This window comes from Suncus etruscus, chromosome 4, assembly GCF_024139225.1.
Source record: "Suncus etruscus isolate mSunEtr1 chromosome 4, mSunEtr1.pri.cur, whole genome shotgun sequence".
In the NCBI taxonomy this organism is placed as follows: Eukaryota; Metazoa; Chordata; class Mammalia; order Eulipotyphla; family Soricidae; genus Suncus; species Suncus etruscus.
The window spans coordinates 47,529,865-47,545,845 of NC_064851.1; the positions used below are offsets into that span (position 1 = coordinate 47,529,865).

Genomic DNA, 15,981 nt, shown 5'->3' on the forward strand with positions numbered 1-15,981 from the left:
GAGGAGGAGGAGGAGGAGGAGAAGGGCCAGCCGGCTCAGGAAGGAGGGAGTCCCCGAGAGCCTCCCCCTTTGCAGGGCGGGCAGCATGATCCGCGGCGTGGAGGCGCCCAAGGCGGACCAGCCGCCGCCGCCCGTCATCTTCTGCCACGACTCGCCGAAGCGGGTGCTGGTGTCGGTCATCAGGACCACCCCGCTGAAGCGCGCGTGCGGCGGGGGCGGAGGCGGAGGCGAACCGGAGCCGCCGCCGCCGCTCGTCCCCACCAGCCCGGGCTTCAGCGACTTCATGGTGTACCCGTGGCGCTGGGGCGAGAACGCGCACAACGTGACGCTCAGCCCCGGGGCCGTCGGGGGAGCCGCCTCGGCCGCCCTGCCCGCCGCCGCCGCCGCGGAGCCTTCGGGGCTGCGTGGCCGCGGCGCGCCCCCGCCCGCCGCCTCGGGAGGCGAGGACGACGAGGAGGCGAGCAGCCCGGAGAGTGGCCACAAGGTGAGGGGCGCGGGGCCTCCGGGCCGGTTAACGGCGCGGCCCCGGAGCCGGCAGCGCCTAGGAGGCGGTGGGCGGGGCCCGACGGGAGGGGCTTAAACAATGACGTCAGAGTGGGCGGTGCTAAAGCGCACCGCCAGGGGCGGGGTCGAGTTTAAAGCGCGCCGTCAGGGGTGGGCGGGGTTTAGGGCGTGCCGTCAAGGGACGGGGCGGAGTTTAAAGCGCGCCCTCAGGGGGCGGGGCCGAGTTTAAAGCGCGACGTCAGGGTGGGCGGCGTTTAAAGCCCCCGTCAAGGGGCTGGGCCTACCGTGTTGTCTGTCGCGCGCCAAAACCCTGGGCTTAGCGGCTGGCGGTGTCCCGGGCTGCAGGGCGTGCCGCTGGTCGGGTTGCTGCAGGCTCCAAGGTTGAGTTCCTTCCTGGCGGGAGAAAGTGTATCGAAAGGGAGGGTCTCCCCGGTGCTGGACTGTCTCTGTCACTGCCCACCGCCCATCCGAGATGCCCGAGAGCGGAAAGTGCTGAGGGACTCACCGTCTGTCCAGTTCGGGCTGTCGCTGCTTTGGCTTCATCCCTTGACAGTTCTGTTCTGCACGGTGTTTGGACTGAGTGCAAGAAGTCACTGCAAGGCTGTTGTCACTCGTCCCCAACAGTTCGCTGCCTGTAATATAGATCGGCAGTTGAGACCGGGAGGGAGAGCTGAAGCTGTTTAGGAACTTAGAGAGCTTCTGCTTGTCTCTAGGTTGACTGTAAGTCCCAAGCTCATTTCTCTGTAAGACCATTCGTGACTTTCATGCCTTATCGTCTGTAAATGTTGAATAAAGGTGCTTAGTATTCTCTGAATGACTGCTGTCGGTGTAGGTTTATTACCTAGTTTCTTCTAGTTAAGTGTATAGGACTAGCCTTTTGCTATGGATAAAAAGCAAGCGCATCACCTGACATTAAGTGTCTCTGTTGACAAATCCATTTTACTTGCAGAGATAGCGGAAACTTATTTGTACCCTGGAGTAAGTTGGTACATTGTTACTATTGTTACTTAATTATTGTTACTTAAATAATTTTTTGGAGTAAAAACAGGTTTTATTTAGAAGTAAAAACAGGTTTTATTTAGAAGTTCTGAGGAAGGGGAAGGGAAGGAACAAGACACACACACACACACAAAGGAACAACACACACACACACACACACACACACACACACACACACACACACACGGAGCAAGACAAGCGCTTGCGGTTGCTCTCTCCAAAGGCAGAGGAAGCCCCAATACACATTCTCAGCATGAAAGTCCCCAGTACAGTGCTCAGGCAGGCAACATATGCCTGGGGTGGCATGTACCCTCACTCAGGAGCTTCTGGAGCGGAACTTATAGGAAAATTTGAAGGAATACGGAGAAGAAATACACTGCTGGGTTCAGGCTTTCTCTAGAAGATACTTTTTTTCAAGGAAGTCATTTCGTTTGATTTATCAACTGTGCATTTTAAATAGAAGATACGTGGAGTACCACCTTTGATTTGCCACTGTTTCCAGGGGAGGTTTTAATATTCCCAGTCCCACCACATCTAGGCATAATCCCCAAACCAAAGCCTAAACAAAAAATAGTGTCTGACTCTGCTACTTGTTTGTTTGTTTTGCACACAGGGGAGGGGAGGGTTGGTTGTTGGATCAACGCCCAGCGGTGCTCAGGGTATACTCCTGTTTCTGCTTTCCTCTCAGGTTCTGGGGACCATATGGGATACTGGAGATCAAACCCGGATCTGCTGTGTGCAAGGCATGCACCTTACCTGCTGTACTATCTCTGCCCAGCCTAAAGACTTAGAGAATACAATCTCAAAATCTCAAGTGAAATCTAAAACATGCTACATGTTGGTTAAAAATGGGCAGAGTATATGTCAAATGTATTCTTAGTCTTGCTTTGGGAATTTGAATCTCAAGGCAGAGTAAAAATAATAGATAGAGGAAAGTCCTTTTCGAAGTCTCTACTCAGAAGTTGCATATATAGTTTAAATTTTTTTTTTAAAATCAAGTCACATAGTCAAGTTGTCCTCAGTGTGAATCCTAGTATGAAAGGGCCAGTGATTATTTTCACAAAAATTTTTAATTAAGCACACTTCCTTACCAAATGTTTGTGTATATTGTGTATACAGACCTTTTTAAGACATTCATTTCGCAAAACAGGAACTGGATATGCTTCGAATTCTTTCCTTCACTGGCCCTGGCAACTATCTTGGAAATAGGTTTTAATACCTCCTTTGTTTTAGTTTTTGGGCCTCACCCAGTGGCGCTCAGGGGTTATTCTTGGCTCTGCTTTCTGAAATCACTTCTGGCGGGCTCAAGGGATCATTTGGGATGCCTGAGATTGAATCCGGTTTGGCCGTGTGTGAGGCAAATGCTCTATCCACTGTCCTATTGCTCTGATCCCCATTACCTACATTTTTAAACAAAAATTTTAATTGAATTACCATGAGATATGCACAGTTACAAAGTTGTTCATGATTAAGTTTTCGTCATGCAGTGTCTTATACACCCCCCCATCACCAGTGCACTTTTCTTGCCACCTATGTCTCATTTTCCCTCCCATCTTCTCACACCTCCATTTCCCATATCTACCTCTGTGGCAGACATTCTTCTCCTTTTCTTCTTCCTCCCTTCCCCATTTCCCTCATCTTCTTCCTCTATTTTTCCCTCACCTTCTTCCCCCTTCTGGGTTATTATGCTTAACTCTTTACCTCCTTTTATTACCCAGTTCTTGTCCAGAGTGATCATTTTCAGCTGTCATTGTCATAGTGGACTCTTTTCTGTCCAAACTGCACTACCCTGCTCTTTGCGGCAAGATTCTGCGGCAAGATTCCAACCACGCACTTGACCTCCTGGCCCTCTTTATTAAAGTCTTTGGAATATCTACTTTTTATAAAACCTGGGCCGGAGCCATGGTATAGTTGTACTTTCCATGTACATGGATCAGCATGTGGCTGATCCAGATTGAATCCCTGCATCCAGTATGGTGGTCCCCCAAGTACCACCAGGAGTTAATTCCTGAGTTCAGAGCAGGAGTAACCCTTGAGCACCACTAGGTGTGGCCCACAAACCAAAAAAATTAAAAAGAAATTTAACGCGGGCCAGAGAGATAGCACAGCGGTGTTTGCCTTGCAAGCAACCAATCCAGGACCCAAGGTGGTTGGTTCGAATCCCGTTGTCCCATATGGTCCCCTGTGCCTGCCAGGAGCTATTTCTGAGCAGACAACCAGGAGTAACCCCTGAGTACCGCTGGGTGTGGCCCAAAAACCAAAAAAAAAAAAAAAAAAAAATTTAATGCATCTTATCAGATGCATGTTGAGATTGAGCTTTATTTATTTTTTCTCAAAGGATAACTTGTTAAAGGAAATTTTGCTGTAGTTTCTTTTTATCTACCAAGGTTTTAAACCAGTATTTCAAGCTTTTGGAAGGCCTTAGTTTTTTTTTTTTTTTTTTTTTTTTTTTTTTATGTTCGGGTAGTAAAAACATCTTTATTTTGAATAGAACTACAGATCCTTTTGACTTTTCTTTTCTCTTTACCTTCATTTTCTTTTCCTTGTTAGGAATTTCTTAATTTCTTCCTCATTTTTGTTTTTTTGTTTTTATAAGGGGTTTCTCAAGAAAGCGTCACATCTGACTGCCTAGGACTTGGTTCTGTGAGCTTTTGGAGTCTGACCGGGTGGAAAAGCATGTGGTATCAGGAACTAAAATTGGAGCTGCATGCATTCCATTCCTTCCCCAGCCTTCCTCATTTTTGAAGATTGATTCATTGAATTGAAGATTATTGATTAAGATTTTATTTCTTACCATAATTTCTCATGATAATTCTGATTATCCTTTATCCATTTACAAGATTATCTGCCTTGTCTTTTTTTTTTTTTTTTTGGTTTGGTTTTTTTGGGGTGGGGTGGGGCACACCTAGTGGCTCTCAGGGATTGCTCCTGAGATTTCTCTTCGCTCAGAAATTACTCCTGGCTGGCTTGAGTAGTTTGGGGGGTGGTGATTAACTTGGGTCAACCGCCTGCAAGGCCAACAGCTCTACCCACTGTGTTTTCACTCTGCCCTTGCTTTTTCTTTTCCCCTAACAAGTCTTGGGCTGCCAGGGCTGCAAACCTCATTACTGGTTTGGGGGACTCACTGTGGTGCACTGCACTGCATGCACTTTACCCCTTTAAACTTCTCTTAGCTTAATTCAACATATCTTGCTCTACAGAAATATTTTTCTTCTTAAAGTTTATTAAGCTTTTTAGATATTTAGACTCATGTAATAAGAATTGGCAAGTTTGTGATCATTATTTTTTCAAATATTTTTTTCTGTCCCTTTTTTTGCCTTTGACTGAGTTTTTTTTTTTCTGTGTTTTTTGTTTCGGGTTTTTTTTTTTTTTGGAGGGGGAGGCCACACTCTGGTGCTCTGGTTGTTCCTGGCTTTGTGCTCAGGAGTCACTGCTGACAGGCTAGGGGGGACCGTTTGGGATGCCAGGGATCGAACCCAGGTGGTCCTCTTGCAAGGCAAATACCCTCCGCACTGTGCTATCACTCCAGCCCCAAAGATATTTTTATCAATAACACTTTAAAATTAAATCACTCTGTTGCACACAGTTACAAAGTTCATGTTTAAGTTTCAGTCATACACTGTTCCAACAGGTATTCCTAAGCAGTGTACATTTCTCATCACCCGTGTCCCCAGTTCTTCCCATCTTTCAGCCTGCCTTTTTAGCAGGCAATTTTCTTTTCCTTTTTTTCCTCTTAGGCACTGTGATTTGAAATACTGTTATTGAAGGGTTGTCATGCATTTCACTTTACCTCCTTTCTTGTCCAGAGTGATCATTTCTCCTATAATTTTCATAATGGTCCCTTGCCTTTGGTAAATATATATACGTTCCTTTGCTTGGTGCTGTGGTCTGAATTTCATGTATTGCTGTCCTGTTGGGAATTGAGATATTGGGCAGATACTTAGATTAGGGTACAGTACTCATGAATGCAATTAGTGTCTTTATGAAGAGGGTCTGGAGAGAGAGAGATCCTTGACCCTATTTGCCTATTTGATAAAAGCCAGGTTTTATCCTGACCATGTTAACACTTTCATCTTGAACTTGGTCTCTAGTAGTGTGATAAGTGAACACCTTGTTTTCTCAGTTCTTCATAATGTTACTTTGTTTGGTAGTCTTTCAGGTAGCCCCATACAAAACCAAGCAAACTGAGTTCTTTAAGGTCTGCTTTGTTCTCCTTGGAGCAGCAGGCTTAGGCTCGCACAGTGGAAGTGAAGGCCACTGTCTTTTCTCAGTGCTCTTCTGCTTTTTCATGCACAGGCCCATACTGGTGGTCAGAACCAAGGCTAAACAGTGGTAGTCAGTCAGCCTTTTCATATTTGGCACCTACGTCAGTCCAGGACTAGTGGGTGACATCCACATCTGGGAAAGGGAAGAATCGAGACAAGTGCAACAAACCCCTTTATTTAAATCCTTCTCTCTTCAGTGAGTGTTTGCCAAATCTCTGCATATCTCTATTTTCTGGAGTTGTGATAAAGCTGCTTTTGATTGTGTACTTCATTTTTTAGTTATCTGGATGAGAGTCCCATTGGAACTACTATTCTGCCGTTTTTTGTTGATGTTACTCAAAGCTTTTTTTATTATTTTTTTTTTTTTGTGATTTTTGGGTCACACCCGGCAGTGCTCAGGGGTTACTCCTGGCTCCATGCTCAGAAATTGCTCCTGGCAGGCACGGGGGACCATATGGGACGCCGGGATTCGAACCGATGACCTTCTGCATGAAAGGCAAACGCCTTACCTCCATGCTATCTCTCCGGCCCCGTTACTCAAAGATTTTTAAAAAATTAGTATAGTTCTTTTATTATATGCTTATACACTTATATAATATATACACATATATGCATTTGTGTTATATGTATCATTATGTTTAATGAATATGCTTATATTAAAATTACATTAGTTTTAGATATTTTTGCATAAACAAATACAATAGTGAATGAATGAGGGAACTGGAAAGCCTGTCTAGAGTACAGGTGGGGGTGGGGATGGAGGGAGGTTTGGGACATTGGTGGTGGGAATGTTGCACTGATGAAGGGGGTGTTCTTTACATGACTGAAACCTAATCACAATCATATATGTAATCAAGATGTTTAAATAAAGAAAAAAAGTTTCAAAAAAATACAAATACAATAAATAAATGCAATGAGGATATATTTATTACATCTATTCAGTAAAGTTATATTAATATTCCTAAAAATCGTTAACAGGATGGAATCCGACGGGGCAGACCTAGAGCAGACACTGTTCGGGATTTAATAAGTGAAGGAGAGCATTCATCCAGCAGAATCCGTTGTAATATCTGTAAGAGGGTGTTTCCCCGGGAAAAATCACTCCAGGCTCACAAAAGGACTCATACAGGTAAGTTGAGCAAATTTTAGAAGTGCCATCAGTATAACACCTAGTTGACAGCTGGGTTTGTTTGTGGAATCATTGTTTTTTTTTTTAGTTGCCTTATATTTTTTGACTGAAGTATTTTTGTTATCAGTCTTTGTTATGGAGGATGTGGTTTTCTAGTGAACATGTGCTAGGTAACTTTAGAAGTTATGGTAACTAATGTCACTGTCACAGAAATGTTATTGCTAAATTTACCTGTGCCCCACCTATTTATTCATTTCACTTGCAATGCCCTTAGTTGTCTGTATAACTGTTAAAAATGACTGTAAGCTAGAGGTTGAAGAAATAGCATGGAGGTAAGCTGTTTGCCTTTCAAGCATTAGGTCAGTGGTTCGAATCCCGGCATCCCATATGGTCCCTCAAGCTTGCCAGGAGCGATTTCTGAGCATAGAGCCAGGAGTAACCCCTGAGTGCTGCTAGGTTAATAGAATGTTGGAAATCCTCAGCATGTCATCAGTTTGTGAGGTCATTAACTTAAGGTGAAGTGAAGGCTGGAGAAATAAGATAGCACAGCCACGTTTGCCTTGCAAGCAGCCAACCCAGGACCTAAGGTGGTTGGTTCTAATCCCGTGTCCCATATGGTCCCCTGTGCCTGCCAGGGGCTATTTCTGAGCAGACAGCCAGGAGTAATCCCTGAGCACCGCTGGTTGTGGCCAAAAAAAAAAAAAAAAAACAAAAATAAATTAAGGTGAAGTGTAATTTTCAGAATTAAATATAGCAACAATGTCTCAAAAATGTAGATAATAGTAACTCAATCATCTTTATTATATAGAGACATTATGTTAGTATATTAGCATTATATAGAACCAGATATATAGGAAGCTGTTGTTTTTCTCATAAAGTTGACCTCAGAGGGAACATTCCTTTTCCTTCAGTTTTTGAAAAGATGTATAACTAACCATATGCTATGATACAGTTTTCTTAGCAAAATTCCTGAAAAAAGAATATGTTTAATTTTGGATTGTTACAAACTAAGATGATTAAAAGTGTTTTAACTCTAGGTTTATGGAATACCTGTTTTTTGAAAATTTTTGTGTGGTTTGAAAAATCTACTTTGAAACACCCTCATCTAGTATAGATAAGATCCAAGATTATAACATAATGAAAATATCTCTGAGCTCCATTTCTGTTTTTTATGTGCCACTATGTCTTACCTGAAAACTCCAGATTTTGGTTTCTTTGTATAGCAGGACCCTGAGCTCAGGATCTTAGGGGATCCTTAAGATTTAATAGTATAAGCTTTGTAAAAAGCTTAGTATTCTAAGTAATCATATTCCTAATATTTCATATTTAGTAATTTGTGCTAAGTATCACTACCCATCAGAACATTTCTAAATAATAAGAAAATTCAACAAGAACACAACTGTTTTTTGAGTCATGCTGAAAGAACCAGTAGCTGATCACTGATGAGAAAATAATTTTCTTGAGAGCTCATAAGTTTATAATATGATAGCATTTTTTGAGGGCTTCCCCAGGCCTCATTCCTAACAACGTTTGGTCTGAAGGTGCTGACTTGAATTAGTGAAGGAAAACATGTGTTAGAAAGTTTTATGGAGAACTGACAGCAGTGGGAAACTGAAGGATAGGAGAGCAGGTGGCATTTTCAGCCTCAGGACTGGACTGGACCTCTACAAGGGAAGTAAGAACTAATCCTGCACCCTCATCCTTCCAGTAGAATAAATAAATCAGTTGCTCAGTGTCATAGGTTTGCGGTTTTTTGGTTTTGTTTTGGGCCTCGGGTTATTCCTGGTAGTGCTCAGGAGACCATATGAGTGGTAGGGATGAAACATTCATGCAAATGTACAGTTTTCTCCAGTCCTAGACTGTCATAGATATCGGTTTGTGGGTGACTTAGCAGGTACTTAGTATGGCAAAGCAAGAATTGTCTGGCAGCTACTTTGAACGTGCTGTGCAGTGGATAGAAAACAATGCAGGGCTGGAGAGACAGTACAGCGGGTAAGGTGTTTACCTTGCACGTGGCTGACCAATTTTTTTTTTTTTTTTTTTTTTTTTTTTGGTTTTTGGGCCACACCCTGTGACGCTCAGGGGTTACTCCTGGCTATGCGCTCAGAAGTTGCTCCTGGCTTCTTGGGGGACCATATGGGACGCCGGGGGATCGAACCGCGGTCCGTCCTAGGCTAGCGCAGGCAAAGCAGGCACCTTACCTCCAGCGCCACCGCCCGGCCCTATGGCTGACCAATTTTAATCCCTGACATTTCATATGATTTCCCAAGCCCCACCAGGAGTGAATCCTGAATGTCGAGCCAGGAGTAAGCTCCTAGCACGGCTGGTTGTGGCCCCCAAACCAAAAGAAAATGACGCAGCTTAGAGATTCTTTGAGGGGGCTTGGGGTTGCTGATAGAAAGGTGGGGAGCAGAGAGCTGGGGGATGCTTTAAAGAATCAGCACGAGTGAGTTAGATTATGGTGATAAAAGAAAGAATACAATAAAGATGGCTGCTCTGGGATTTGAGCTGGGTAATGAAAAGAGCTGAAGGCTTCAGGAAAAATATTGTGCTTCTCTGTGAATAGCTGTCTGTATTTATCCTGAAGTGTGATCACTAGCATTGCTTGCAGCTTTGTGGAGTTTGCATTACTGGCCTTACATACAGGTAGAGTCTCTTCCCAACCCTTTGGCTTGCTTTCTCAGAAGTAAAAGCGTCATGTCTGCCCCTTAGGTGAAAGGCCCTATCTGTGTGACTACCCAGACTGCGGAAAAGCCTTTGTTCAAAGTGGACAGCTCAAAACACACCAGCGTCTTCACACTGGAGAGAAGCCTTTTGTTTGTTCAGAAAATGGTATGTATGATTTAATAAGTAGTTGTGAATTAAAGGTTAAATTATCAAGAGCAATTAAAATACAGTTAAATTAAAGAGCAATTAAAATACTCCTATTGTAGCTTTCTACTTTGGTTTCTACTTTTTAAACAATCTGAAGAATTAGTATTATCTGGTTTTTGGTAAAGGATTAGGGGAGAATTTTATTTGATTTATTTGGTTTCTGGGCCATACCTGACAATGCTCAGAGGTTACTTCTGACGCTGCACTCAGGAGTCACTCCTGGTTGTGCTTGGATGACCATATGGGATGTTGGGGAGCGAATCCAGGCCCATTCATGCAAGACATCACTTTTCCTCTTTTTTGTTTGTTTGGGGGCCACACCCAGCAATGCTGAGGGGTTAACTCCTGAGCTCTGTGCTCAGAAATCACTCCTGGTCATTGGAGAGCAGATGGGATGTCAGAAACCATATGGGATGTTCTCCCAGGTCAGCTGAGTTCAAGACAAAAGCCCTAACTCATACCTGTACTTTGTAACTGTGGCCCCTTTTATCACTTTTTACAACGTTTCTTTCTGTGGTAGAGCTTATGGCCTAGTCCTGACACAGGCATTGCTCCTGACTGTTGTGGGGTGACCATGTGGTGGTGGAGATCAAACTTCCAAATTAGGGGCCAGAGTGATAGCACATTGGGTAGGACATTTGCCTTGTACATGTGTGATCTAGGTTCATTTTGCAGCATCTCATATGGTCCCCCATGCCTGCCAGGAGTGATTTCTAAGTGAAGAACCAGAAGTAACCCCCTGAGCTCTGTTGTGTATGTTCCCAAAACCAAAAAATAAATAAATATACAAGCCTCCCTGTTAAATATGCTCCCTATTCCTTAAGGTAGCTATTCTGCTCTCATCACTTTTTTTTTTGTTTTTGTTTTTGGGCCACACCCGGCAGTGCTCAGGGGTTACTCCTGGCTGTCTGCTCAGAAATAGCTCTTGGCAGGCACGGGGGACCATATTCGAACCAACCACCTTTGGTCCTGGATCGGCTGCTTGCAAGGCAAACGCTGCTGTGCTATCTCTCCGGGCCCCTCATCACTTTTTTTTAGTGAATTCCTTAATCTTTTTTTTTTTTTTTGGTTTTTGGTTTTTGGGCCACACCCGGTAACGCTCAGGGGTTACTCCTGGCTATGTGCTCAGAAGTTGCTCCTGGCTTGGGGGACCATATGGGATACCGGGGGATCGAACCGCGGTCCGTCCAAGGCTAGCGCAGGCAAGGCAGGCACCTTACCTTGGCCCCTAATTCCTTAATCTCTTTTTTTTTTTTTTTTTTGGTTTTTGGGCCACACCCAGTAACGCTCAGGGGTTACTCCTGGCTATGTGCTCAGAAGTTGCTCCTGGCTTGGGGGACCATATGGGACACCGGGGGATCGAACCGCGGTCCGTCCAAGGTTAGCGCAGGCAAGGCAGGCACCTTACCTTTAGCGCCACCGCCCAGCCCCATTCCTTAATCTCTTAACTATAGCTGCTTAAAAATTTTTTTCTTAGGCACATGTTTAAGCAACTGTATTTGAAATTCAGCATAGTTGCAGTTGCTTCAAATGTACCATTTATTTGATATGCTTATTTCAATGTTCATTACTGAATAACTAATCAAAATTTTTGCTTTCTTGCCAAAAGAGCTGAAGGCTGCAGTTTTTCTACCTTCCACATTGTTTTGAGATATTTTATTGTTTCATTATGGTAAATTTCAAGTCGGAAATTTCAGGGTCAGAGGTTTTGAACATTTTCTTTTTTTTTATAAGACTCCCTTTGCATTCCCTTACTACCAATTGATCAGACTGTGCTTGAATATTTTCTTCTCCAAGTTATCTTAAATCCCATCATGTGAATTTCCTTTTCTTGGATATCAGTAAAATGGGACATTTTGCATGTCTGGATGCTCAGATTTTGATGTGTTTTCCTGTATTTTGAAGGTTGTTTAAGCAGATTCACCCATGCGAACCGCCACTGTCCAAAGCATCCTTATGCTAGGTTGAAGCGAGAAGAACCCACAGATGTGCTCAGTAAGCACCAGGCTGCGGACAACCAGGCTGTTGCTGAGTGGCTGGCAAAGTAAGGTTCTCCCTATTGTTATTTGTAGTGAGGAGGACTTTATTGCTACTCTCAAAAATTTTGGGGATTTTGGGCTGGAGCGATAGCATAATGGTAAGGCATTCATTTGCTTTGTACTCGGCCAGCACAGGACAGACCCCTGTTTGAATCCTGCCATCCCATATGGTCCCTTGAGCCTGCCAGGAGTGGCTTCTGAGCAGAGAGCCAGTAGTAACCCCTGAGTGCTGCTGGGTGTGACCCAAAAACCAAAAAAATATTTGTGGGGCCAGAGAGAGTACAGTACAATGATCAGGGCAATTGCCATGCCTGTGGCTGAACCAGATTCAATCCCTGACACCCATGTTTCCCTGAGTCCTGCCAGGATGCTGGAATTCAAACCACCGCCCTGGAACGACTGACTGCGTGCAAGGCAAATACTCTGCCACTGTGCTATCTCTCCAGCCCCTTTTAAAATTTTTTGGGGGTGCTTTCTTTTTTCTTTTTTTTTTCTTTTCTTATTTTTTTTTTTTTAAAAGAAAGATCTGTTGAGTATTATTGATGGTCAGAACTTTCCTATGTGAGCATTCTGAATTTCCTAAAATCTAGTTTTAGCATTTTATCGTCATGTAATTTTTATAAAATTTCCTGGAGGTATAACGGTCTCATATACTGAATTAATCTGTATTTAAATGATATAATTCCATGTTCTGATTCTAAATTTCACCAGTCTAGAAAATATGCCATTGGGCCTAAGCAATAGTATTCAGATAGGGCACTTGCCTTGCTTGTAGCTGAATGAGCTCAATCCTTGGCATCTTTTTTTGTTTTTGTTTTTGGGCCACACCTGGTGAAACTCAGGGTCTACTCCTGGCTGTGCACTCAGAAATTGCTCCTGGCTCGGAGGATCGAACCCAGGTCCGTCCTGGGTCAGCCGTGTGCAAGGCAAATGCCCTATTGCTGTACTATTGCTCTGGCCCCAAACCTTGGCATCCTTTATGGTCCCATTAAGCCCCACAAGGAGTGAACCTTAAGAATCGCCAGGTGTAGCTCAACAACCAAAATCAAATTAAACCAAACCAAAATAACATATCACTTCCACATTTTTTTTTATTTCTTGGAGGACCATCCAAGCAGTGCTAAGAAGCCGTGGGCCACTCCCTATGGTGGGTAGGTCTGTGCTCAGCCTGGCCACTGTGGAGTTTCTCTTTGTTCTCAGTAGTGATTACAGGTACCCAGTGGTGGCTCCAGGGGCTCCTTCTTGAGCCTCTCAAAGTATTGTTTTGACCCTTTGTAATCTCTTCCTCTTGCCGTTTTACCTCCTTCACGAGCAACATGACCTAGTTTGCTTTTCTTTGAATTATATATAAGCATAATCATACATAAGAATTGTTTGACTTTTTTAATTCAACATGATTCTTTTTTTTTTTGGGGGGGGGTCACACCTGGCAGCGCTCAGGGGGTTACTCCTGGCTCTGTGCTTAGAAAACATCCTGGCAGACACGGGGGACCATCAGGGATGCCGGGACTCAAACCACAGTCGGTTCTGTGTCAGCCACTTGCAAGGCAGACGCCCGACCTCTGTGCTATCTCTCCGGCCCCTGAACATGATTCTTTTGGGATTCAACTAGATTGTTGAACTGTGCATTCCTCGCATTTCTATGGCTATAGTTATACCTCAGCTTTTGGGTATTTCAAATTAAACTACTGTGAAAATTTGAATACTGAGTCCCTCAAATCTTTTTTTTTTTTTTGGTTTTGGTTTTGGTTTTTGGGCCACACCTGGCAGCACTCAGGGGTTACTCCTGGCTCTATGCTCAGAAATCGCTCCTGGCAGGCTCAGGGAACCATATGGGATGCCGGGACTCGATCCACCACCCTTCTGCATGCAAGGCAAATGCCTTACCTCCATGCTATCTCTCTGGTCCCAGAGTCCCTCAAATCTTAAACTTGATTTTTTTCCCCTCCTCTCTATAATAGAAAATATATTATGTGTGAAATCACATTCTAATTTTATAAACTGAAACACTTCAAAAAAATACTGTGGTTGGAGCCTTTTGGCAGAGATGAAGAAACCAGACCCTGCGTGGCATCTAATAAATGTGTATCTCTCAGGTACTGGGAGACTCGAGAGCAGCGCACCCCCACCTTGAAGGGGAAGCTAATTACGAAGGCAGATCAGGAGCAACAGGATCCCCTGGAGTACCTGCAGTCTGATGAGGAGGGCGATGAGAAGAGCGGGGCTCAGCGCCGCCTGCAGGAGCAGCGGGAGCGCCTCCATGGGGCCCTGGCACTCATCGAGCTGGCCAATTTGAGCGCGGCGCCACTTCGCCAGTAACTCAAGACTCAGGCCTTACTGTACACAGCACTGCCCAGCGCCCTTCCACAGTAGATCCGTGGGCATAAGCTAAGCACCTTATTTGCTTATCATAGGCTGCTATTCGATAGAAATGTATGAAGAATGTCATTGCCCCAGAGGATGGGGTGAGAGAGAATTGCACTTTTTTTTTAAAATATGGTAAATGGATTTGTTGTAAAGTTTAAATATTTGTAAATATGGGACTGCTAGTACAGGGTAGTACTACGTATTGTGGGAAGCTAGATTTTGCAAGTTTAATGCATTCATTGGAAGCAGTTCTCACAGAAAGCACTTTGTGAATAAGACACTTGTATGAAAGGCAGAATGGTACTGTTAGCCAAAGAAGGTTGAAATAGATTATTTATGAGATTTTTTAACAATGTATATTAATATACAATACTGTAAACACTGAAGCAGCAAGAAACTAAAATATGTGTGTCAGATATATATTTTAAAATTGCAAAATGGTATGCCTAATACAACTAGAGAAAGAGAAAACTATTTTGGAAGATATTCTAAGTTACTGATTTTGGAAGAAAGAATATAAAAATTTGGTTTTCTGGATAAAATGCAGACTTTTCAAAATTGGAGTAAAATCAGTCTTATTCTATCTTTCTGAGGCTTTACAACTTACTATAATGTTTAGATTTGAAAAGCACTTGTTATCCTTGACATGTTAATTTGGGAACTATTGCACATTACCTATTTCTCATTTGCTGAAATTGAATGATTAATCTTGCAAAGTCTAGATAACTTGGTAATTGGTATTTTTAAAAAATATTATGGACCCTGTAATGAAATTTGGCACTTGGATTTTTATTGGTAAAAGGGACACCTACAGGGTTGTTTCATAGTGAACTATTTGAATAGACTTTTTGTTGGCAAACACTAAATTTTAATTGTATTGCTTGTTTAGAAGTATTTGCAAATGAAAGCCTCTTATTTATATTGTCAGTGCATGAAGCCACCTCCTTGCTTTACATCAGAATAACATTTTGTTAAACTATTTGTATTCACTAAATTTAGCTATCAATTAAACATTAGAAAACATTAGCTACTCAAATAAATAGGCTTCTGGAATAGTTTTAACTGCAAGCGTGTTAATTTGTATGGTGGTTTTAAACCATTTTTTTTCCAAATAGATGAATTTTTAAAATTCCACTTGCTATCTGAAACACGAATAGGAAAATCAAGAGCTGAACGGTTCACTCATATATGTAGGCATCAACCTTTATCAGTTTTAGCTTTTAAGCAGAAACAGACGTGCATAGCATGGTAATTTTTTTATATTGATTGGAGTAAACCTCAGAATAATAGAGGGAAACATGAGCTACTTTTCTTTCCTGGACTGCAGTAGTATTCTACAGATGTAGTTGAAACAGTCTTTAAAATGTAGGCTTCTTTATCCCAAAGTCCCAAAGCATGACAGTACACAGTTTAAATAAAATATGTAGCCATGTGGAATGGGACATAATGTAAATTTCTTGAAAGGAGCAAAAATGTGAAAGATGACAGTAACAAATAATGTGTATGATGAGGACATACTTTAAAAATGTAATTCCTCTGTACTGTAAATTACAAATCTTGAGAGTTTTTTTAAATAAGAGAATTTATATTTTGTAATGGTCTTAAGAATTTTGTTTGTAATCTGATATATAGATTTTTAACCTGGAGCACTTATAAGCACAGTAAAAGACTATAGCATCTGAATTTATTTGGTTTTGGTTCAATGTTTTACTTGGAATTTTTCTTTTCAAATATGACTTAAATGAACTAAAAAGGGCAATTTAAAATGGGCTGAACTTAACCTTAAAAGGAAGAATAAAGAAAC

At 42.7% G+C, this 15,981-nt stretch overlaps 1 protein-coding gene across 1 annotated transcript; it reads left to right on the plus strand.

The window, feature by feature from the left end:
- Window positions 1-85: 85 nt before the first annotated feature.
- On the plus strand, window positions 86-14,129 carry ZNF367 (zinc finger protein 367). The gene is made up of 5 exons (XM_049772266.1): window positions 86-484; window positions 6,747-6,897; window positions 9,610-9,729; window positions 11,677-11,815; window positions 13,907-14,129. The coding sequence occupies exons 1-5, from the start codon at window positions 86-88 to the stop codon at window positions 14,127-14,129; spliced, it is 1,032 nt and encodes a 343-aa protein (XP_049628223.1).
- Window positions 14,130-15,981: the final 1,852 nt, after the last annotated feature.